This window comes from Heterocephalus glaber, unplaced genomic scaffold, assembly GCF_053883595.1.
Source record: "Heterocephalus glaber isolate CG9 unplaced genomic scaffold, H.glaber_assembly_v1.0 deba00001687, whole genome shotgun sequence".
Lineage (NCBI taxonomy): Eukaryota > Metazoa > Chordata > Mammalia > Rodentia > Bathyergidae > Heterocephalus > Heterocephalus glaber.
Window position 1 is genome coordinate 10851840 of NW_028258412.1, and position 22676 is coordinate 10874515.

At 46.2% G+C, this 22676-nt stretch overlaps 1 protein-coding gene across 2 annotated transcripts in view; it reads left to right on the top strand.

Annotated features, from left to right (window-relative positions):
• Kctd10 (potassium channel tetramerization domain containing 10) overlaps nucleotides 1-22676 on the top strand; it is a 26109-nt gene continuing 3433 nt past the window's right edge. Inside the window, exons 1-6 of one of the 2 annotated variants that reach the window (XM_004843617.4) lie at nucleotides 1-143; nucleotides 6908-7121; nucleotides 14580-14749; nucleotides 17136-17225; nucleotides 17467-17519; nucleotides 18902-19097. In XM_004843617.4, the coding sequence (XP_004843674.3) occupies nucleotides 48-143; nucleotides 6908-7121; nucleotides 14580-14749; nucleotides 17136-17225; nucleotides 17467-17519; nucleotides 18902-19097 (819 nt within the window). In that variant the 5' untranslated portion in view covers nucleotides 1-47. The remainder of the gene's footprint in view (nucleotides 144-6907; nucleotides 7122-14579; nucleotides 14750-17135; nucleotides 17226-17466; nucleotides 17520-18901; nucleotides 19098-22676) is intronic. The other variant, XM_004843618.4, reaches the window with a different exon arrangement.

The following is a 22676-nucleotide window of genomic DNA, read 5'->3' on the forward strand; positions in this document are numbered from 1 at the left end:
CGACGTCGGACACTTCAGAGAGGTGGCCTCTGCGGGGCGGAAGTGGGATGAGAGCAGCGGAAGTCCCCCCCCCCCGCTCGTGCAAACTGGGTGTTTCCTTTCAGTCCGGATTTGGAGACTCCGGCGTCCTCCGACTTTTCATGGTAGGCAGGGGAGTGTCCCCGATTTGGGGGCTCTCGGCGCCTGGGTGGGGGTGGGGGTGGGGGTGGGGGTGGGGGGAGCGACAGAGTAGAGGGCGAAAGGACCGAAAGGAGGGGCTGCTATGAGGATTGGTCTCGATAGTTGGAGAGGCGGTTTGGGGGATTGGATGGAAGAAGTGTGGGGGAAGGGCAAGGGGTGGAAAATTGGAGGGTCCCTGGCTGTTGAGGATCTGGGCAAGTGCATCTGAGCTTGGGGAATAGATGTGCATGCGGCTGAGTGGAGGGTTTCTTGAGTCGTGAATGCTTGTTGGAGATGGAAGTTGAAGATTGTGAGAACAAAGAGACCTCATTAAAAAACACACATTTCGGGTGGAAAATGAAGATTTGGGGGACTGTTAAAGGAGAACAGGCTGTGAAAGGGTAAAGCAGGAATTCTTGGAGAGACCGTTTGTTACATCTTGGAGGGTGTAGCAAGGGTCACTGGGTATTGGGGAAGGGGCTGTCAGGTTCCTCTGAACACATGGGTAAGAGGGAGCTGGCAGGCCAGCCTGTGTGTTGAGGGCTTGGAGTTCCGGGGAGGAATGCCAGGGGTCTGAGGTCACGGTACCTTTGCCACGCAGTCCACCCCCAGCTGGTGTCTGGGTTCATATCTAGTCACTTCCGTTGAGGCCCCAGGTGGCCACGCCTCAGGAACGGAGGTTGTCTCACATTGCTGTCTCAGCTGTAAGAAGGTTTCTGTTTACTTGGGATCCTCAAGGGTTTATTCCTTGAATAGTTCTTTGTCCTTTGGTGGGGACAACCAGAGATCAGCCCAGATCATTTTTCCTTGTTTATGTGTTTGTCACTTCCCAAAAAAGTAGTCTTGGGAAAGATCAGTCCCAATCTAAAGAAAAATGAGTCCACCTGTATTTGACTTTGACTGATCTGCTTCATTTTCTGCAAAATAAAGACCACACTCGAGAAGCAGACCACCTGAACTAGTGGGTCTCAAACTGTGGCCCCCAGGCCAGCAGTGACATCACCTGGGAACCTGTTAAAACTTGGCTGAAATTTCAAGCTCTACCACAGCCTGAGGATACGATCATGCAGGCAATTTAGAGGAAGGGTTTCTTGATTTGGGCTATGAAATGAAAGGGGCATACAGACTGGAGTCAGTTAATTACAGTTCTTACAGTTCTGACTCTTAATTATCTTTCCCTGAAAGTGGTATTGATGATAATATCTTCCTCATTAGACTATTCTGAGAAACAAGCTAATGTTTGTGTGCTAAACTAGACTAGATTGTTGGGGGGGCCATTGGAATTATCAGTAGCTGTTTTTTAAGGAAGTCCTGGACCCAAAGTAATGCTACAGTTGTGTGACTGATTCAGTTTTTTGATTGAAATGGAATAACAGACTTTTGAGTAGTGACATGCTCACAATTTTGGGAAGTGTTTTGCCTACTTTCAATGCAGTGGTTTTTAAATTTCCCTGCTATAAGAGTTGCCAACCTCATGTTTTTTGCCGCACATCCCTATGATTCTTAGATCAGGTTGACTAAACAAAGACCTTCCTAAGCCCAGTGTTGCTGAGCCCTGGAAGCACATCTGAGTCACCTGAAGTGATTTTTAAACACTAGTTTCTGAGCTCTCAGCGTCTTCTTACAGGATTCTGATTAATTGGTCTGAAGTATAGCCCAAGTGATTCTAGTAGGTAGGGTTGAGAACAACAGGTCTCAAAACTTGAAGGATAGAAGGAAAACCAAGGACAAGGTGCCAAGTGCTTTAACATTCATTCCTTGAGGATTTTTTGAAGATTATGGCTTTGACACTAGATTTTACAAATTAGGAAACTGAATTTTGGGTGAAGTCACTCTTCTGAACATCAAGATGTGGTGGAACTGGCATTGCAGTCTAGGTTTGCCAGGCTCAGCCTAGTTTCCCTCCACATGCATATACATGCGTACATGAGACAGTTGTGTGGGGATTTCGTTTCTTTTTTTCCTCTACTGTACTTAATCTGTATCTTTGTTCAAGTCAAGAATTTTTTCTTTCAGCTGTTTTTATACAATTGCCTCCTGCCTGTGACTCTGAAGCTATGAAGTAGAGGCTTTTATTTATGGTTTGTTTTTTTGTGTGGGTCAGGAGTTCACTGGGCCAACAGAGCAAGAAGTAGGAGACCTTCTCTAAGACTATGGAGTTAATTATAGCTTAATTGAGAAGTACAAGACTTTTAAGGACAGGGCTTTGCAGTCTTGGCTATGTATTAGAGTTGCCTGGAAGAATTGAATTTATTTTTTTGTTTGTTTTGTTTTGAGACAGGATCTTACTGTGCAGCTCAGGCTGGCCTTAAAATCACAGTCCTCTTGCCTCAGCCTCCAGAGTGCTGAGATTACGGTGTGAGGGGAATTTTAAAATTTTGTTGCCTAGGCCACACCCCTGGACCAATGACATCAGGATTTCTGTGACTACGACCCAGACATCAGTATTTTTTAAGCTTCCCCAGTGAGTCCAGTGTGTGATCAGGTAGAGAGACATTACTTACAATCAGTAACCATGTATTCAGGGCAAATGGGAAGGAGAGAGTGTGGACTTACCCTACTAACTCAAATAAATTTTCCATTGACTAGAATCCAAAACCAGTATCTCAGGTATTCCTTCTCTGATTCTTGTAAACAATTTTGCTCTCTCCTGCTGTACTTCCCCAACCTCATTAATAAGGTAATCAAAACTCTGAAAGGAATAAAACAGCAGGATCCCTGTAGGGATGGCAATGACAGGCCTCAGAAGAGAGGTTTACTATGAGAAGTTTATTATCCACTGCTTTGTGTCTTCAGTTCACTGTAACTGGGGCCTGAGAACATGAACACAGCCAGGAAGTTCTCTCCAAGGGCCTTTCTGGGTATTGGGCTGACTGACCTTGGGAGGGGTGGGCTCTGGGAAGCTATAGGGCTCTCATTGCCTCACCTGGAGTCTCAAGCTTCTGTCTCAGTATTTCAGGTTGTCATTAGAGCTGGAAACAGTCTCCAAAGAGGAGATAATTTGAGACTTGGAGAACATTCCCAAATGATCATAATTTGAATGTTTCATGTTTGAGCCAGGGTTGGTGTTGGGTGCTTTTTATGGCCTCCATCATAGCTGGGGGCTGGGAGTGGCTGTTGCCCTATTTGAATGATGGGAGTAGATACATTATGTGGCAGGGCTGGGCCTTAAACACCTACCTGACTCTCAATCCCAAGTCTTTAAACATACATTATTTCCCATCTTAAAAAAAAATTTTTTTTAAGAGGGAAAGGGGCTCTCTTTTCTTAACTTAGGTGTCATAGCTCTTAAATACACCAAGCCTGAGGGGCTCCAGGCTAGCTAGCACTTGCCCATGTCTTTTGTTTTCTTGTTACTGATTGACCTTTGAGAAGCAACTGGTCCTCTCTGAGCCATGGTATCCAAATCCATGAAAGGAGAATAATGATAGCTGTATTCCAGCATTATTTGGATTTCAGAAAGTCATACCGTGGTAGAAGTTAATGAGGAAGGGGCATGGGGGACCCTTCTAGAGCCATGGAAGTGTTCTCTATCTTGATTGGAGAGGATACGCAAATACACAAATAAACCAAAATTCATCTACAGTACACTTAAAATATACTTCATTATATGCAAATTATCTTCACAGAGGTATCGGAAACCCAGAAATAGTATGTGTACTTTTTTTGGTCTGTTTTATGGTAGCTGCCTCGAAGATGGCAAGACCATTTCTCATAGACACATTATGTAAATTTACATCTGAAAAGGATGCCAGTAAAGCATTTCCATTTGGGGGCAATTTTTTTTTTTAATAGCAAAGCATTTATTGGGTACATGTTAGGCATACATAATGGTAATACTCATCATAGGGAATTTGCAACTGTACATGATACATCCTGCCTCTTTTTTCCTTGTCTCCCCTCCCGTTAAGCCCCGCTCCCCTCACTATGTACAAAAGCTTTGTTTCCATTTTTTCCTTATATTTTCACTTGTTTTTCTTGTCTCTTCCTTCCTTTCTCCCTTGGGGCAAATTTCTTTAAACCCCCTCTGTCATTCCTCACCTTTTTTTTTCCCCTTCAGGTCTTCAAAGTTTTGGGAAACTATTCCTATAAGCTACCTCAACCATCTCATGAACAGAGTTTTTCTGCAAGATATGGTTGGCTATAACTGTTATGGTAAAGGTCTCTAGGAACTGATTTCAAAAGAAAGCTGGAAGGGAGGAAGTCACCACTTCCTCTTTGCCTCTTTTTTTTTATGATTGGCATCAGGCCACAGTGACCCCAGGTGAGCTCAGCCTGAGCTTTTGAAAACTTCTTGTGATGTTTTCACTTGAAGAGGCAGGATCAGCTTCTTGGGAAAACTCTTCCTTGCATGAGGCCATTCTTTCTCAGTTTCATTTTGTGGGACCCTGTCTCAAGTTCCCAGCCCCTGATTTTCAGGCCGCCCTTGAGGGTGGGGAGGTGGGAAGGGTTGGCCAGAATAGTTGGATAACCTTATTGCCTGTGACTTTCGTTTAATCATGGCCTCAACTGTTATAATTGCCACTGTTTCATCCTGTCCCATTTAAAAAAAAATTGTGTCTTACCAATTATAAATACAATACGTGTTATTGTGAAAAATCTAGAGAAGATAGAAATGTATAAAGAATGTAAAAATCTTTTTTCAGAATAGTTCAAAAAAACTTTGTGCTGTCAGTGCCCTCTAGTCAAAACCACATGGAACACTCCTGTAGTCCAGCGTGGTTGGCTGCACCTCTAGGTTGCATTGAAGGAGGGCTGGAGGGCATCTCAGAAAAAGGATTTGAGGGGAGGGGGTACTCAGAGAAGTGAGACTTTGCTCTGTGTTGTATGCTGCTAGCAAGCAGCTAATTCTGTGGTTAGGTCTCAGTGATTCCTATCCTGAAAGCAAGAAGAATGGAACCAAGCTGTACTTGGTAAGGAGGCAGCGATGTCTTACATTACAGGACATAGGGATGTTTGGTCACTTTCCTGTCACTGGGACAAAATAGCCAGCAGCCCCAACTTAAAGGAGAGGTTTATTTTGGCTTACAGTTTCAGAGGGTTTAGTCCATGGTCGGCTGGCTCCAATGCAGGAACTACATGGTTGAAGAAGAACTAGGCAGAGGAAAGCTGCTTACATCAGGGCAGTCAAGAAGCAGAGAGGCAGGAGCCAGGGACAAGAATACACCCTTCCAGGTCACACTCCCAGAGACCTACCTTTTCAGACCAGGTCCCACCAAACATCACAGTCAGCTATGAACTCAGTGGACTAATCCATCGATGAGTGTAGTGCCCCCTAATCCAGCTGCCTTCTAAAAGCTCCACCTCTGAAGATGAGATGGGGATATTTTAGATCTAAACTATAACTACTGTGTTTTAGGTAATGTTTGTGGGGGTTCTTTTTTGTTTTTTTTTTCCAATACCGGGGATCGAACTCAAGACCTTGTGTTTGCAAGGCAGGCACGGCGCCACTGTGCTAAATCCCTGGCTCCATTGTTTTTTTGTTTTTTTTTTTTTTGTACCAGGGCTTGAACTCAGGTCCTTGAAACCACTGAGCTAAATCCCATGCCCCCCAATGTATTTTTGTTTGTGTTCAAACAATATTATGAACTGGCCTTTTTGTTTTGTGACAGCATGATTGCAGAGTGGCCTTTTCTGATGGCGAAGTGCTGTGAAATTGGTCCTGCTCAGTAGGAATGCTAAGGCCTTACTGTGAGGGTCAGACCAGTTCTTGGCTGTCAGGGCTGCTTTTCTCTTTCTCTGTACTGTGCCCCAGGTTCCAGAAAGAGTTAGTCCATTCTTGGACATCTTCAGCTGTAGAATTTAAAGAATCATTCATTGAAAGAAACAATTTCTTGTTGGGCATGGTGGTGTACACCTGAATTCTAGCACTCTAGGCTGCTGAGGCAAGATGATCACAGGTTTCAGCCTAGCCTGGACAACTTAGTAACTTAGCAAGACCTTGTCTTAAAATTTAAAAAAGGACTGAGGTATAGCTCAGTATGAAGGACCTGGGTTTAATACTCAGCATCACACACACACACACAGGCACGCACACACACAATTTCTTGAAGTACATGTATGCCAGGTACTAGTCTCCTTTTCCAGGCCTGTTTACCTCAGAAATTCATGTGTCCATTTTTTCAGCTAGCACCTAGTGGTATTAGTGGTGTCTGTCATAGGAGTGGTAGAAAGACCTGGGTAGTGCTTTGGGCTGCTTTAGGATGTAGCCTTGCTAACTACTTATACAGGTACTAGGCAGAAAGTAAGTCCTTGTAACACAAAAGTTAGTGGCAAACTTGTAACTATAGGTTAGCAAGTGAGGTCAGAGTATGAGACTCTCTGGGTGTGGTTTGGAGTAAACTGGGGAAGTATGCTACTTTTAGGGGGTGCTTGGTCTCTGATTTTAAGACAAGCCAGAAATCCAGATTTTTCTGTGATCTTTTAATTTTTTTTTTTGGGGGGGGGTACTTGGGATTGAATCCAGGGCCTTTATACTGAACTACATCCCCAGCCCTTTAAAAAATTTTTAAAGACAGGAGCTCACAAATTTACCCAGGCTGGGCTTGAATTTGTGATCCTCTTGCCTTAGCCACCCAGAGTTCTGAGTTTGCAGGTGGGTGTCACCGTGCCTGGCTGAAAATGCATTGTACGCATGGACCAAGCAGAACATATCTGGAGGCCACATTTAGTCTACAGCCTACAGCCTGTAGGCTAAATGGGGTAAACCAGGCCTGGTGTGGTGACCCTGTGTCTTCTTCGCTGGCAGGAAGAGATGTCAGGAGAAAGTGTGGTGAGCTCAGTGGTGCCAGCGGCTGCTACCCGCACCACCTCCTTCAAGGGCGCAAGTCCCAGCTCCAAGTACGTGAAGCTGAATGTTGGGGGAGCCCTCTACTACACCACCATGCAGACACTGACCAAGCAGGACACCATGCTGAAAGCCATGTTCAGTGGGCGCATGGAAGTGCTCACCGACAGCGAAGGTAAGCCCTCGTGCCAGCTGTCTGCTTCCGGTTGTGCACTTGACTCTGTGCCAGGTGCCAAGGACATGCTTGTGGTTGAGGGCTTCAGCCTGCTTTGAAGACCAACATAAAGTGGGCAGCTGTACACCCAGATGTGCCTTCTGGTTGAGCTCAGTGTTCTCACAGTATGCAGGGAGCCCCGAGAGTCACAGGGAGACTGGAGCTGGTCTGGGTGTGGTCAGGAGGGCGCTCCTGAGGCAGTGACGCTGTCGCCAAGTTGTGTTGGCAGACGGGAGTCACTGGGACAAGGACTCTGAGTCTTGACATAGTTGTTGGTTTGCTCTGTGCCTTTGAGAAAATTGCCACTGCCCCCCCCCCCCCGCCCTTGCTTCTGTGTAAAATGAAAGCTAGGTCAGCTGCCCTAGTTGGTTCCCTTCAATTCTGTGACTTCAGAATGACACTTGAGCCTGAAAGAGATATTGTTTTCTCTGGACCTCATTCTCCTAGGGAGGAGTCCTGACAAAGACTCACAAACCTGGATTGAGTCCCAGCTCCCAATTTAGTATCTAGTGATCCTAACCAAGTGCCTTTTCTTTTGATGTCTCATTTTCCTCACCTGCTGAATTGAGCAGGTGAGGCCCCTTGTGGGGCTGTTGGCTGCGTAGTAAGTGTTCTGTACATGTGTATTCAAAATCATGTTAGTATGAGATAAAGAACTGCTACTTCAAAGAGCACCTGCCCGGGTGTTTATTTACCTGGTTGGGGTTAGGTCATATGAGATTTAAAAATATCCCTGTCCTTCATTCCTTGGCCTGAGAGTGCTTCCGACCAGGCCACATCACAGTATGGCTTGACCCTGCCTTACCTGTTGGAGTCTGGCCTACAGTTCTGATGCCCACACCTTCCAGGGACGTGGGCACACACAGATGAGGTTGGGGCCCTAAAGCCTGGTGTGTTGTGTTTTACTCTGTGGTTCTAGCATGGCCTGCTGGCCAGTTAGGGTGTTGCCCTCCGTGTCTTCCAGAAGGCCAGAGATGGTCAGGCTCTGCTTCCTTGGACTTAGTGTGAACTTGGGTTTCTGGTCAAGTGAGGTTGGAGCTCCAGAACTGCCAACTGCATCTCACCTAGAAAACACAGCATTTTATGAGTGGGAGGCTCCCCTTTTTTGTGCCACACCCCACATTGCCTGAGAGTATTTATGGAAATCAAGACAATAGCACTCCAGCTGTAGAAGGAAACATGTTATCTGAGAACCCAGGATTGTTGTGGTTTTTCTTCTGCCCTACTCAGTTTTTTGGGGGAGGAGGGGACTCAGGAAGAGCAGCCAAGTCACTTTGAAGGCTGAATGGAAGTCTCTTCTAGGTGGCCTCGCTTGGTGGCCTAGGGGGCAGTCTTACAGGTCGACTCCTGGTTTTGTGCCGAAGCCCTTTCAGGGTCCCTGTGGCCTGGGCAGTCAGGCTGAGTGTCTGATTTCCCAGCCGTTGTCTGCCTGGCAGAACTGTCCTGTTGCTGTCACAGAGCCCTGCACAGCCTGACCCCGGCCTACATGTCTCAGGCACACCCTTGGGTGCAGATTGGGATAAACTTCCCGGATTTCCCAGCTTCCCACTGGCCTGGATGCTGGTGGCCTTCAGCTGCAAGCAGAAATGTCAAGTGGAGTTCAGCCAGGCAAGTGAATCCAGCAGTTCGGCTTGTTAGGAGGAGAACAGGGGCTTTAATGGCACAGAACAGTGTGGGTAGGATGTCTCTAGGACATGCTAAAAGGTGTGTAAAAAAGCAGTTGTTTCAGGAGGGGCACCGGGGTCAAGGTGTTAGAAAAGCCTCCCTTTTGTTCCCTGCCTGTCTGTATGTCTGAGCTCCACACATCCATGGAATCCCTAAACTGATAGAGTGTGCCTTGGGAGTTGGGCCTGGCAGCCAGAGAGTTGGACCTGGGTTTAAGTCCCAGCTCTGCTACATGGTAATAGTCACAGCTCTTATTTGTGGAACTGTTTCCAGGCGTCAGGCATGGTGCTAATTTTGACACATTTGCCATTTACTGAAATTGTGACATTGGGCAAGTGACTTTCTCTGAGCCTGATTTTTGTAGAGCTGTGGGGCATGAATGAGGCCATTAGAAAGGACTTGATGCAGTGCCTGATCCCTTGGAAGAGGCTTCATCCCTCCTGGGGCAGGGGTGTAGATAGGAGGAAAGAGCCTCCCTGTGAGGAGGGTGCCCCACCTTGGCCCTTAGGAGTGGTGTGCATCAGTTCTGCATTATGATCTACAAGGGTGGCTTCTCTGAGAGGACACTGTAGCATTGAGCAGGCCTTTCCCTGTCTCCTCAGAAAAGCTCAGTTCTTACGGTGCTAGCATTTGTGATGTAAGCCCTCATCGACATGACCATTGGTTCGTGGATTTGTGTAGTTCCTTCTCTAAAGCCCTTTAGCACTGGCCTGTGCTCACCTGTTTCTTCCCTATAGCTTGGTGCAGTCCTTCCCATCTTTACATGTTTTCCAATCTCTGGCTTATCCTTTTGGGACTAGCGAGTATATAACTAGATTGAAGAGTCCTTCATTTTATTATCTGCATACTCCCCTAGAAAACCACTCAGACCAGGATAAGGCCTAGCCTGTACTGCCCAGACCTCTCTATCCCTTGTCTGTTTGCCTTGCTCCCTTCCTTGGGTGACCACTGTTTTGACTTTGGGGTCACCAGCTGGATCTCAAGCTTGTCACTCAAGGACTTCAATACTGGTGCTTGGGGCCTGGGCAGAGAGCCAGGTGTGACAGAACATTGTGTGGCTGGCATTCAGACCTTGAAGCACTCTCAGGGTTTCTAGTGTGCAGAGTTGGGAACCACAAGTGTGGATTTTCCTAGGTATTTTACCACAGCTATTTCTGTCCCTAAATAATGTCCTCCTGATGGTGTGTTTTTAAACATGCTCTAAGTGGTGCTGTACTGTTGGTGATCCTGTTTCCCTTTAGCTTGTTTAGCATTATGCTTGTGACTTTGAACTGTGACTAAATAGCTCTAGCTCAGACATTTCCTTGTGGTAGAGTGTTCTATTCTAGATACTTCCTGCAGTTGATGGAGCCATATGCTGTTGATAGTTAGGTAGATTGTTTGCAGCCTCCACTGTAGGAATCTTAACGTTCTTGAACATTTTCCCTGCGCACATGTGATTTTCTCTATGGTGTTCTTTCTCAACCTTTGCCACATCATGGCACACACAGATGATCCTGTTTTTACTTTGGTAAATGAGGAGGCCCTGGACTCCCCAGGAACCAGCCCTCCACCCAAGGGGCTGTAGCAGTTAAGATCTTACCCAACCCTGGGAGCTCTGCCCTAGAAGTCAACTTAAGGATAGCATCTTCTGCTTCATTACATATTGCCAGAACCATCTCTCAGGTGGTTGTGTCAATTTACACTCCTAGCAGTGGTCTGGATTTTTGCCAACACTGGGCACTGTCAAGCCTTTTAACTGTTGCCAAACTGCTGATTATGATACCATACCCTGTTGTTTTATTTTACATTTCCTAATCTCTAGGGCATTAAGCACTTTTTATGGTTATTGATTGGAGCATGTGGATTTTGTCTTTTATGTCCTAGACGGCATCTTATTTACAGATTTTCCTTTTTTTTTAAATTACTTTGCAGAAATACATATTCTGTGTACTATTTCTTTGTGGTTTTATGTTGTGGATGCCTTGTCTTAATATTTTCTGGTGTTGCCTTTTGATACCTCAACATTTTACACCATTTTGTTTTAGGTCTTGTTTGTTTTTAATGGTGCTGAGGATAGAACATAAGGTCTTGCACGTGCTATGCAAATGTTCATCACAGAGCTAAACTCTCCAGCCTGCATGTAGGTCTTTGATCTGCCTCAGTGGTACAGACAAGAATGAATTTTTTTTTTTTTTTTTTGGCTGAGGGGCATTTGGCAGTGTCCAGAGATACTTCTGGTTGTCATGATTTGGGGGTAAGGTTGCTACTGGCATTGAGTGGGTAGAGGTCAAGAATGCAGCCAAATACAGTGTACAGAACTACCCCCATATAACAGAACTATCCAGTCTAAAATGTCAGTAGAGCCAAGGTTAGAGATGCTGCCCTAGAGATTTGAACTCAGGAATGAGGCAGGGTCCTAGAATCTGAATTTGTATCTCGAGTAATCAGGCAAGTGTGGCAACCATAAAACTATAGAATATAATAAATAATATGTCAGGGAGAGGTCAGCAAAGGCTCCTGGAGTAGGGAAGGGAAAGGAAAGGTCAGATATCCCAGAGAGGGGCTGGGAATGTAGCTCAGCAGCACAGCGCCTGCCTGGCAAGCCCGAGGCCCTGCGTTTGATTCCCGGTACCAAAAACAAACAAACAAAAAACCAGATATCCCCAGAAAGAAGGAATACATGGTATGTTTCAGGAGTGCATGGTAAGCCTAGAGGCCCAATGACCCTGGCTTCCAGAGCAACCTTCTCCCTCAGTATGTGAAAGCCACGGAGATCTCTCCTGGGTTCTGGAACTTGCTGCCATCAGACACGCTGCTGCTCTGTTCTCTAGTGGTGATGAAGTTGTAGGGTCATTGCCAAAGACCTACAGGTAATTTTGAGTGCCGCTCATCAACCAGCATTGTGCCACGTGCTTTCTGTCGATCCTATCATCCTATCGTTATGCCAACCCTTTGAGAAGAATGAACTTCTAGACAAGAGAGCTCAAGTGAGATACTAATGCCATCTGGTGAGTAGGTTGCAGAGTTGGGATTCCAATATAGACCACTGTGCCATGCTGCAAGACATCCTGGAGCCCAGTCCAGGACCTCCCAGCTTCTGCCTGTCCTCCTTGCTTTCCAGTCTTGCTGCATGGGTCATCATTCCCAGGCTGCCTGGATTTGGACAGCCTTTCTAAATAGCTTGTGTGGCCCATGGCAGGAGGACAGATGCTTCCATCAGTGGGAAGCTGCATTATGTTCATTTGTTTTTCTTCATGTAGGCAGTTGAGCTGACTCTAAGGGATAGATTCTTGCTTTGAAAGCAACCAAAATATTTTAAAGTCAGAATGCTAATTGAAAACCCATGGAGAATGTGCCTGGCTCCTTTGCCCTTATTTGTACAAAGTATGATTCCTTCACCACAGGCATTTCCTGATGACATTCTTGAGCTGGAGCCCAGTGTCACGGTCCGCCTATTCGTTTATGGAAACTCTGGGCTGTCACTTGGGTGATTGATTTTGGGAACTCTCACCCTTTTCCTAGCAGCTGAGTTGTCCACACATCAAAGGCAGAACGTGGATGGATTCTTCCCTGAGCAGCTGAGTTGAATTTCTCTTTAAGCTTGAAGTTCTACAAGTTCCTTACTTGTTCTTTGTTGCGTAGTCCTGCCCCTTCCCTTCTTGGGAATGCCACTGAACCTCTCTGGGACTCTTGGAAATGTGAGGAATCAGCCAGGAAAAGAACAATTGGGAAGATAATAGTGCCTTTCCACATCTCATCAGTTTTTTGGAGGAAATAGTAGGTCTAGGGAAATATGGAGGCTAAGCTGGTAGTCTTCAGGGGTGATTCTGCCTGTACATTTATTTTATTTGCCCAGTAGTGGGTTGATGACTTTTTCTTCTTGAGTGAGTTTACTATACCTTAAAAACCAGGAAATTCACAGAAAAATCTGGATTTCTGGCATTGTTTGAAGCCCAGCAGGCCTGGGCTCATATTCCTGCCAGTCCACTCTGGGCTGGAGCTGTAGAGGCTGCCCTGGAGGCGGGGCGTACTCTCCAGCCAGCTGCCCAGCTGCACTCATTTGTGCTGCTGTGGGTCCCTGTGGGCAGCCGAGTTGTGTAAGATATTAAGTCCGTATTTTGTTGTCTCAGATGTAGAAAGAAGCAGAGTGGGAGAACATCTGGAGGTCAGTGTGAGGGCAGTGTGATTTACCATGCCTGTGAGGGCCTTTTCCTTCCTCAAAACCAGAATTGGGCTCCAGGGTACATGTTTGCATTGTGCTCTCCCAGTTTGGCATTCTACTTCCTGCTCTGCCCAGGAAACTGTAGTGGTGTGGCAGTACCAAGTGGAAGGCTCTGGAGGGAGGAGACCACCCTTAAACAAAAGGCCCAGCAACAAAAGGTTGCGTAGTTTCAGGAGCTGACAATGGAAATAACTTCATTAGTGAACTTGGTGATGAATATCAAATAGTGCGCTAAGACCATGAAAGGACACTTGGTGGGGCTGGATCAGGGAGGTGGGGGGCAGAGGGAAGTGGCAGGTTTGTGACCTGGTGTACGAGGAAGGTACACTTGGTGTTGTTGACTCTTGTTGCCTTGTGCCTCTGATCTGGGCATGCGTACCTGAAGGGGATTCGGCAGGGCACAGTGCAGTTAGGAGTGAAAACTGGCCCCTTCTCCCAAACTGGGAAGAGACAGAGAAGGACAGGGGAGGGGGCATAAAGGCCCTGATTGCTGTTTAAACTTCCTAACAGGACTGTGCACTAATATTTTTCTCCCATGATGTAGGAAAGGACACTTGGGGAAGTCCTGGCCGGCTGAGGTGGTCCTGCTGATAGAGAACGCTGAGGCTTTTAATCAGCTGTCTAGCTTCTTGTAGTGCTTCCCATTTTCTGTAAAGACATCACTGGTCTTTGCTCCATTTCCTTCTTGCTTTCAGTACCTTCTCCTCTTCAGGCTCCAGTCCTGACTTCTCCTCCAAATACTACTGTGGGGCAATTGCATTTCAGGAGAGGAATTTCGAAAACCCTCAGGCAGGAATAGCAGGCCAGTTACAAAATTGGGGTGAACATTGGGAAGCAGGGGTGTAGTCTTCCTGGCTCCACCTCCAAGAATTTTCCTGTGCCTGACTCATCAGCAGTCAGGGCATTTTCATCTTTTGCAACAGGTTCTGTCTATTGATGCTGACTGAGCTGCTTCACATCTGGGTCTATTGAGAGCACCGTTTCATGTCCCATTGCTCTCAATAGCCAATAAATGGTTGTTGCAAGAAGTCATAGATAGGACTTCCTGTGGTGGTGCTGGGGAGTATATAGAGTCATACTCTGGAGCCAGAGGGCACAGTCTGCGGATGAAGCTGTGCTGCCTTGGGAATGGCTCTGCTGCTTGAGAGTCTGAACTTAGTGTTGTAGAGGGAGTAGATGTTTTTAGCCCAGAAGCCTTTTCCCTGTCATTGAGATCGGTCATTTGGACCCATTTTATCCAGGGATGATGCATTAGGCCCCTTTGGGATATGTGAGGATACTTCAGAAACATGCTTTTAGGCTTCAGGGGTCCTGGAGTCCCACAGAGCTGATCCCCCAGGAGTCTAGAGTTGGGGTTGTATGTAGCCACCAGGCCACTAGGTTGCGGCAATGCCATTTGGAGATAGGCAGGTGGGACCACAGCTCTCTCTGCGCTTCTGCTTTCCCTGGAGGTTGAGGAAGCCAGGAGACACTCATCCCTGCTCCACATCTCCTGTGAGAAGTGAGAAGCATGGCCCTGTAACTAGCCCGTCCCTTCCTCCTCACTGCAGGCTGGATCCTCATTGACCGGTGTGGGAAGCACTTTGGTACGATTCTCAACTACCTTCGAGATGGGGCTGTCCCCTTGCCTGAGAGCCGCCGGGAGATCGAGGAGCTGCTAGCAGAAGCCAAGTACTACCTGGTCCAGGGCCTGGTGGAAGAGTGCCAGGCAGCCCTACAAGTAGGCACCACCCTTTCTTTGTGTATGGGTGGGAGAGGCACCAAACATACCTGCCTTCCTCATTTTCCCTTTCTGCAAAATGGAAACGGTTCCTACCTCATTGAGATGTGTGAGAGCGAACTCTAGAGCTTCTCTCTCTTGATCACGGAGAGCCCTGAGAGGCTTCCCTGTATCCACAGGTCACCTAACTGCTCTCTGTTAGTCCCCATGGCGTTGTGTCATTTCATGCCTACAATACAATCCTTTAGTAGTGAATCATAGAGTGTTAAACCAAATCCATTTTCTGGATCCATTTTGGGACTGCTATGGCCCCATTAGTCAGTGTTGGGAGCCCAGGATCATCTCTCTACACAGATGCCCCTCACTCCTAAGCTGGACTGGGCCAGGAAAGTTGGGGTCAGGTCTAGTGATAGTCAGATCCCACAAAGCAAATGCTTCTAGATGCAGCCAGCAGCCTTATAAGTGAAGCAGTATACCGACAGGGCAGAGAATCAGAAGAGTCCCTTTGGGGTGCTGTAGGACCGTGATCTGTATACACGGGGCTATTGTTTGTACTATTCCTGAGCCCCATGGCCCATCTGGCCCTCCCTTGGAGCAATACCCATAATGCTGAGCTCCTCAAGGAACTGTTCTGGCCACACATCACCGAACTGTTGTAAATCTAACTGAATGTTGCAGCATTTGCATTGTAATTTCATTTTTATGATTATTAAAGTAATACATGTATATCATTAGAAAGTCAAACAATACTGCACGATTAAGGTAAAAAACACCACCATACCCCTTCCCAGCCACCTTCATCCCCAAGGCAGCCTCTTTTAGCAGTTTTTTCTATTTACTTTCATATCTCCATATAACTTGCTCATACTGCTCTTTACTTTTACTTCTCTGTATTAGCTACTGACATTACTGTGGAAAATTGGAATTTAACACACATAAACCCCAAGCTTACATGTACATACTCATTCTTCCAGTATAGGTTATCACAATTTTAGTTATACTGTTATTCGGAGTTTACATTAGAAGTGTAGATGCTGTTAGTAGTTGAATCACAGGGTATTTCCTTTGCCTACTTCGTAAGTATATATCCCTAATTCAGCCTCATGTTCTCAGAAGGGTCAGTCTCACACTTGACTGTCCAGACCTCAGAGCACATCTCTCTCGTCTGTGTCGCGGAGTCCTGCCCTCTGGCTCCCATGTCTGTACTTCTGAGGCTCCCAGTATTTTGCTTGATATTTCTGTTTCACTCTCAGAAGTGGTTTTTTTAAAAAATTTTTTATCTTTTTAACCCTTCCGATGAATTTTTCATTTCTGCTGTCAGATTTCTACTTTCCAGGAGCTTTTTCTTGTTCTCTGAAAACCATTTCTTGTAATGTGTGATCTTGTTTCAGAGGATACTGCATCTGCTCTCATCTGTCTGATAACTATGTAAAGTTTTCTTTCTGCTTCCTTCACAGTCTGACTACTTCTCTTCCTTTTTTTGCTGTTTGTGTTAGTTTTGGGTTTACATGTGAGAGGATTCCCATGCATAATCTGATGATCCTTGACTTCCATTAAAGCTTAAGAGTATGACTGAAAGTTTGTATGTATGGCAGTCCTTGTTGTCCAGTGGCCTTCATGGTTGGCTAATGGGCTGACTTTTTTGATGGGGACCCCAGATGTCAGAATCTGTAATCCCTCCTTGGGCAGGTTATTACTATAGAGAAGTCCTCCACTCACTTCCTCTCTGGTGAGGATAAGCCTGGTGGGCTGGCTGCCTTATGCAGTGGAATAGAATGGTAACTCAGCCCTGTTCTCTGCTGAGCAAACTGCTCCAGGAAAGTGGACCTTTCTGCTGGGCAGGGATGAACGTAGGGCTCTCTGGTGCTTCTGCTGCCTGGCAAGTGGTGCTCTGCTCTTGGACTCTGCCCACCAATCCTCAGAGCTATTCTTGGAGGACTCTCTGGACCTTTTCCATAGCTCATCTGTGTGGCCTGCTTTTCACCCTTGAAGTTTTGATAACTTTTGCCTACCGAGCTCACCTCTCCCATTCTTTTTCTCTGTTTTTGTTCCTATGCAGTTATTATAGTGGGGTTTAGGAGCTTTTGATTAAATAATGTTTCATTTGCCCTGTTGAGGGTTTAGTTTTCAGGGCTGTGGAAAATGTGTCATTGTTGTTAGTATTTACTGGGCATCTTGACATGTATCAGCCCTGACCAAAGAGAAGCCCTGTTGGAAAACTCCACTCTTAGGCTTCCCCTGTCCTGATTCATTAGTGTTAAGAATCCTTCTCTCTTAGGTCTGTCTGCCCTGTCTCTCTTCACAGAGCCTGTCTTTGCCCAGCAGGCCAGCCTTAAAAATTCAATGCTAGGCAAACCTCCTAGCCTGAAAGCTTGTTTTGTTCCAGCAGAACAAAGACACTTATGAGCCTTTCTGCAAGGTTCCAGTCATCACCTCATCTAAGGAAGAACAAAAACTTATAGCGACTTCAAATAAGGTATGTTGGAGGCACCCTGTGGGACTTCTTTTGCTACCTAAGCAGGGGTTGAGAATGGGAAGCTGCAGCTCATCTGCTGCCGCCCATGCCACTGGGTCATGCAGCCTCCCTCTCCTGCCAGCAAGTTGTACTTGTCTGGCCTCTTCTGTCTGGCAGGGCCCCAGCCCTTTGGGAAGCCTATGGCTCACTGCACCTACATGCCGAATAACTCTCTTCTTCCTCTTTTTAAAACAACCTACAGCCAGCTGTGAAGTTGCTCTACAACAGAAGTAACAACAAATATTCATATACCAGGTAAGGTGCCAGCCAGAAAAGACAAGTACACTCACTAGGAAACCTCCAGTTGTACCGTCCAGGTCTAGTTCCTTGTGTTCCCTTCGTATGAGGATGACCTTTCTGCACCTCTAGATGGGTAGGTAGGTAGATAGACAGATAGATAGATATCACTTTGAAGTTTAATACACACATGCCATAAAATTCACCTTTTAAAAATACACAGGTCAGTGGTTTTTAATATATCACAAAGTTATGAAACCAACACGTTTGAACTTTACAACATTTTCAACCCCCCAAAAGAAATCCTCTACCCATCCCATTAACAGTCACTCCCCAATTTTCCCATCACTTCCCCCCAAAGTCTTAGGCAATTATTAATCTATTTTCTGTCTCTATAGATTTGTCTATTCTGGACATTTCATATGAATGGAATCATACAACGTTTCCTTTTGTGACTGGTTTTCTTCACTTAGCAGAATGTTTTCAAGGTTTATCCATGATAAAACATGCATCAGTACTTCATTCCTTTTCATAGTGGAATGGTATTCCATTGTATGGTTAGACTGCTTTTCTTTTTTTTTTATCTGTGTGTGTGTGTGTGTGTGTGTGTGTGTGTGTGTGTGTGTATCAGGGATTGAACTCAGGACCTTGCGCTTGCAAGGCAGGCACGGTGCCACTGAGCTAAATTCCCAGCTGCATGTTGTTTATTCATCCTTCAGTTGATGAACATTGGGTTATTTCTGCTTTTTGGCTGTCGTGTATAATGCTGTTTTGAACATTCACGTGTAAGTTTTTTATGGACATGTGTTTTCTCTTGAGTAGACACCTAGGAGTGGAATTGCTGGGTCATATAGTAACTTGGGTTTAGTCAAAAGTTACTGCACCATTTTACAAATCAACAACAATCTACATAGGTTTTTAAAATGCATTTTGGCTCTCTTGGGAATATGTGGCTCTAAGGCAGAAACTGGAGGGATGGAGGGGGAATTTAAGGATGTTATTCAAGACCTGTAAACTGACCTAGGGTCAAAAGTTTCCCATGGGATAATGCCACTCCCCCCGCCATGGTGCTTGGTGGGGTGCTGTCTCTCCTCTGGTGCCTGTGCCCTGAGGCTGTGCATGGCAGGCACTTGAGCAGGCTGGTAAGGAGTATGAGTTTAGGGCCAGAGCTGTCTTTCTCAGCCCAGCTCTGCTGTTTATTGGTTTTGGTCTTGAACAGTTAACCTAATTTCCCTGACTTTCATTTTCCTTATTTGAGCACTGGGGACTACAGCATCTTCTTGTGGAACTGTCATGAGTGAAATGAGAGAGAGAAGAAAATAAGCCCAACAGGGTCCTATGTGTAGAAATAGTTCAATTATTACCACACTGTGGTCACTTTATTGAATGCTCTTTTGCAGCAATTCTGACGACAATATGTTGAAAAACATCGAACTGTTTGATAAGCTATCTCTGCGCTTTAATGGAAGGGTCCTATTCATAAAGGATGTCATTGGGGACGAAATCTGCTGCTGGTCTTTCTATGGTCAGGGCCGCAAGATTGCTGAAGTGTGTTGTACCTCCATCGTCTATGCCACTGAGAAGAAGCAGACCAAGGTAAGAGCCTCAGGAGGACAGTCCCGAGCAGCTGCTGTGAAATACGTGTTTATGGGACTGCTTTCCACTTGAGCAAAACAAACATAAAGAGGGAAAGGTTTTCAAATGCTTTCCTTGCCTTGTGGTTCCTCATTATGAAACTACTTAATATCTTTGGGGTCCTTGGAAGGATTTAAATGTAGATCTTCGAGAAACATCCATTAGAGAACATCCCGCCCTCCCAACATTCAGCAAGCAGACAGTCATGCTGTACCCTAGTTCCCTTGTCATGTGTGTGCAATCAGATTTTCCCTTGTACCCAGGTGTACCTGGCTGCCAGCATTTTCTCCATCTGACGCCAGGGATCTTTCTGATACTATTTATATTGTTCCTCATGGTCCTCCACTGCATTTGTTTCCCACCAGCAGGGTCCAGCCCCATCAAGTCTCGCTCATCAGAGGAACAGTCCTGCCTTCAAGATCTTGACTGTGGCTTTCTAGGCATGTCCTCCTGTTGATTTGCCGCCTGTGCATCCTTCTCTTGCCCACTGACATAGAGCTGCCCAACACCTTCACAGGGCCCAGATTTGCACTTCCTTAGCTCCCACCCTTGTTGGCTTCCTTCTGAGCACAGTGGACTCCGTGATTGAACTGACTCTGCATCCAGCTTTATATCATCCTCTCCAAACCAACAGACTTGACCTTTCCCTTGACCCCTTCCACCAAGCCGTTCTACAGAGCTAGATCACATGGCAGAGTACGGCTAGAGATACGGTCTGCTGTACTTTACTCTCCTTAGTTCTTCTGCTTGCCTGCCTTCCTTAGGCTATGTGAATGGGCTGGCTGTCTTGGTTTCTCCCTTTTCCTCCTCTTCTCCTCTCTCCTTTGTTCCCTCCCTCCCTCTTTTCCTCCTTTCCTTCTTTCTCATCTTCCTCCTCTTCTTCTCTCTCTCCTGCCTACTCCCCCCTCCTTCCTTTTCTTCCACCCCTGCTTTTAGTCACACTGTACACTGTCGTTTCTTTCTCAGGCTGTCTAAGGGAAATCTGATAACCTATAGCATATGGTAGGTCGGCCACAGGCTGATTGTCATCTTCTAGTCACCTGTGTAGTTTGTCACTCACTTGCTCAGGTTACTATTGTCCCTGCAGCTTGAGGAGGCACATAGCTCTGTAGATTTTGGAGCTGACCTCAGGCAAAATGCAAAAGGGAGAAAATCATACCACAAAGTGGAAACCAGAACCTTTTTTTTTCTTTTTAAACGTTATGAAAATGTAAATCATACATAGCAGTAGACATGTATAGTGATCTCCTGTGTATCCTTCACCCAGCTTCAGTGGATGCTAGGTCACGGTGGCTCTGTGCTCCGTCTGTGCCTCCATCTCCCACACACAGGATTAATTTAACCATCTATTTTATTTATAATTATCATATTCAGAATATATCCTAAAAGAGATCTTTTTTTTTTTTTGGTACCAGGGATCGAACTTGGGACCTTGCGGTTTCGAGGCAGGTGGCGGAAGATACAGATCATTTTTAAGATAGCCAAAAAGGGAAAAATCCAGTGGGACCTCAGGTCGCAAATTTAATTTGTTCTGCAATTCTGAAAGAGAGGCCACACTCATGTTTGTGTGGGGAAAGATGGCCATGGTCATGTTCGTCACCTGGTGCAGTTTGTGAACAAAAACAAAATTTTGCCAAATGCTTCTGTTTGCGAACCAAATTGTTTGCAAACAAAAGCATTCATGGAGCCGGGGACTTAGCTCAGTGGTTCTGCCGTGTGCCTCACAAGTGCAAGATCCCAAATTCAGTCCCCAGTACCAAAAAAAAAAGTGTTCATGAACCGAGGTGCCACTTTGCTGAGGTTCAGTTCTCTTTCAGAGATGGCAAGGGGATGAGAGATGCATGTTCCCCTCTCCACACTGGCAAGCTCGCATGCTTTTCTCCTGGGAATTTCTTTTTTCTTTACTGTCATTGAACTCTTCCAGTGAATCAAGTGTTTTGTTTTTGTTTGGTTATTGTAATTTTTTAGTTCTAAAATTTTACTTTGGTTCCTTCACCCTCTGTCCCTTGGCCAAGACTTCCTGTGTTTCGATTTGCTTTAAGAGCATTGCTCTTGTTGGGACGTTTTTATAAAAGCTGCTTTCAGGTCTTTGTCAGATTGCAGCCTCTTCTGTTTTCTTGGGACTGGCATTTGTTGACTATCTTTTTCCTCAGGAGCTGAGATTTTCCTGGCCCCTCACATATCAAGTAATTCTGAATTGTGTTGTGAATGTTTTGGATGTCTCGTTATAGGACTCCCATTTAGTTCCTAGGGAGAATGCTGGTGTTTCATTTTGGAAGGTGGTTGACCTAGTTGGGTTCAGGCTGCAAGTCCCAGCCCGCTTCCAGGGGTCGTGGTTCTAGTGACAGCTGACTTTTCAGAGCCTTCAGATCTGCCCCTGTGGCACACTCTGGCCAGTCCCATTGATCAATTCTTCCAGTCAGTGTGTGCTGATTAGGTCTGGGTCCTGCAACTGGGTGAATCCTGCTCGTCTTGCACAGCTCTAGAGGCCACTTCCTTGACTTCTGTTTTTCCTGTACAGTCTCTTCTGTACTTTCAGCTTCTCTGGCCCTCCCTCCCTCTTGCAGGGTCAGGAGGGAGCCAGGCAGGTGGCACATGCCTGGGGCTTTTGTTACCCACTTCTCATGAGCTGAGCTGGGGCTTTTGATGCTGGGGTTTTTGTTACCCACTTTTCATGACTGAGTTTGTATCTGAGGACACCCAGCATGAAGATTGCAAAAAATGCAGCAGGGTTTCCTCCTGACCTTGTTTTTTTCTTTTTTTTTTTTTGAGATGGGGTCTCATATATAGTTTAAGCTGGTCTTGCACTCAACTATGTAACCCAGGCTGGCCTTGAACTTGAGGCAACCCTCCTGCCTCAGCATCCCAAATACTAGGCTGATAGGCATGCAGCACCCTGCCTGGCTCCCTGCTGACCCTGAGACCAGAGCTCTTCTTACCAAAAAAAAGCCCCTTAACTGGGAGTGTGGCTCAGTAGCAGCGAGCTTTCCTTGCATGGGTGAGGCCCTGGGTTTATCCCCAGCACCTCCAAGTTCTGACTCCTGTGGTCTCTGGTTGCTGCCACTGGGGAGAGAATGGAGGACAGAGCAGGAGATTACCCCCATTTCCTCCCACTCTGCATGTTAGACTCTGATGGCTCCTCTGGTCACCAGAGGCCTGGAGTGCTCTGGTGTGGGGCCTGTATTGGGTTTCAGCCTGCATTGATGGGGGAGCAGGGGGATGTTGGGGGATGCACCACTGATTGGGGTTATCTCCAGTGCCGCTCCTTCCCCAGGTTCCTCTGGGGCTGTTTACTCTTGGAGTCCTCACTTGGCTGTTGTGTGCATCCTCACCTACTTTGGTGGAGTCAGTGAGAAAGAAAAAGTGGAGTGTGCTTAACTCTTTTGCTCCCGAAACCTTGGAGTCCTGTCCTTCAAACCAAGTCTAGTCTGAGAGTCAAGGGCCTGGGACCTGCTTGTGTGGCCTTCCTCTTTTCAGGGATCCTTAGCCTGGTGGTGGTGGTGGGGGGAGCAAGCAAGCAGCACTTTGCCAGGCAGGAGG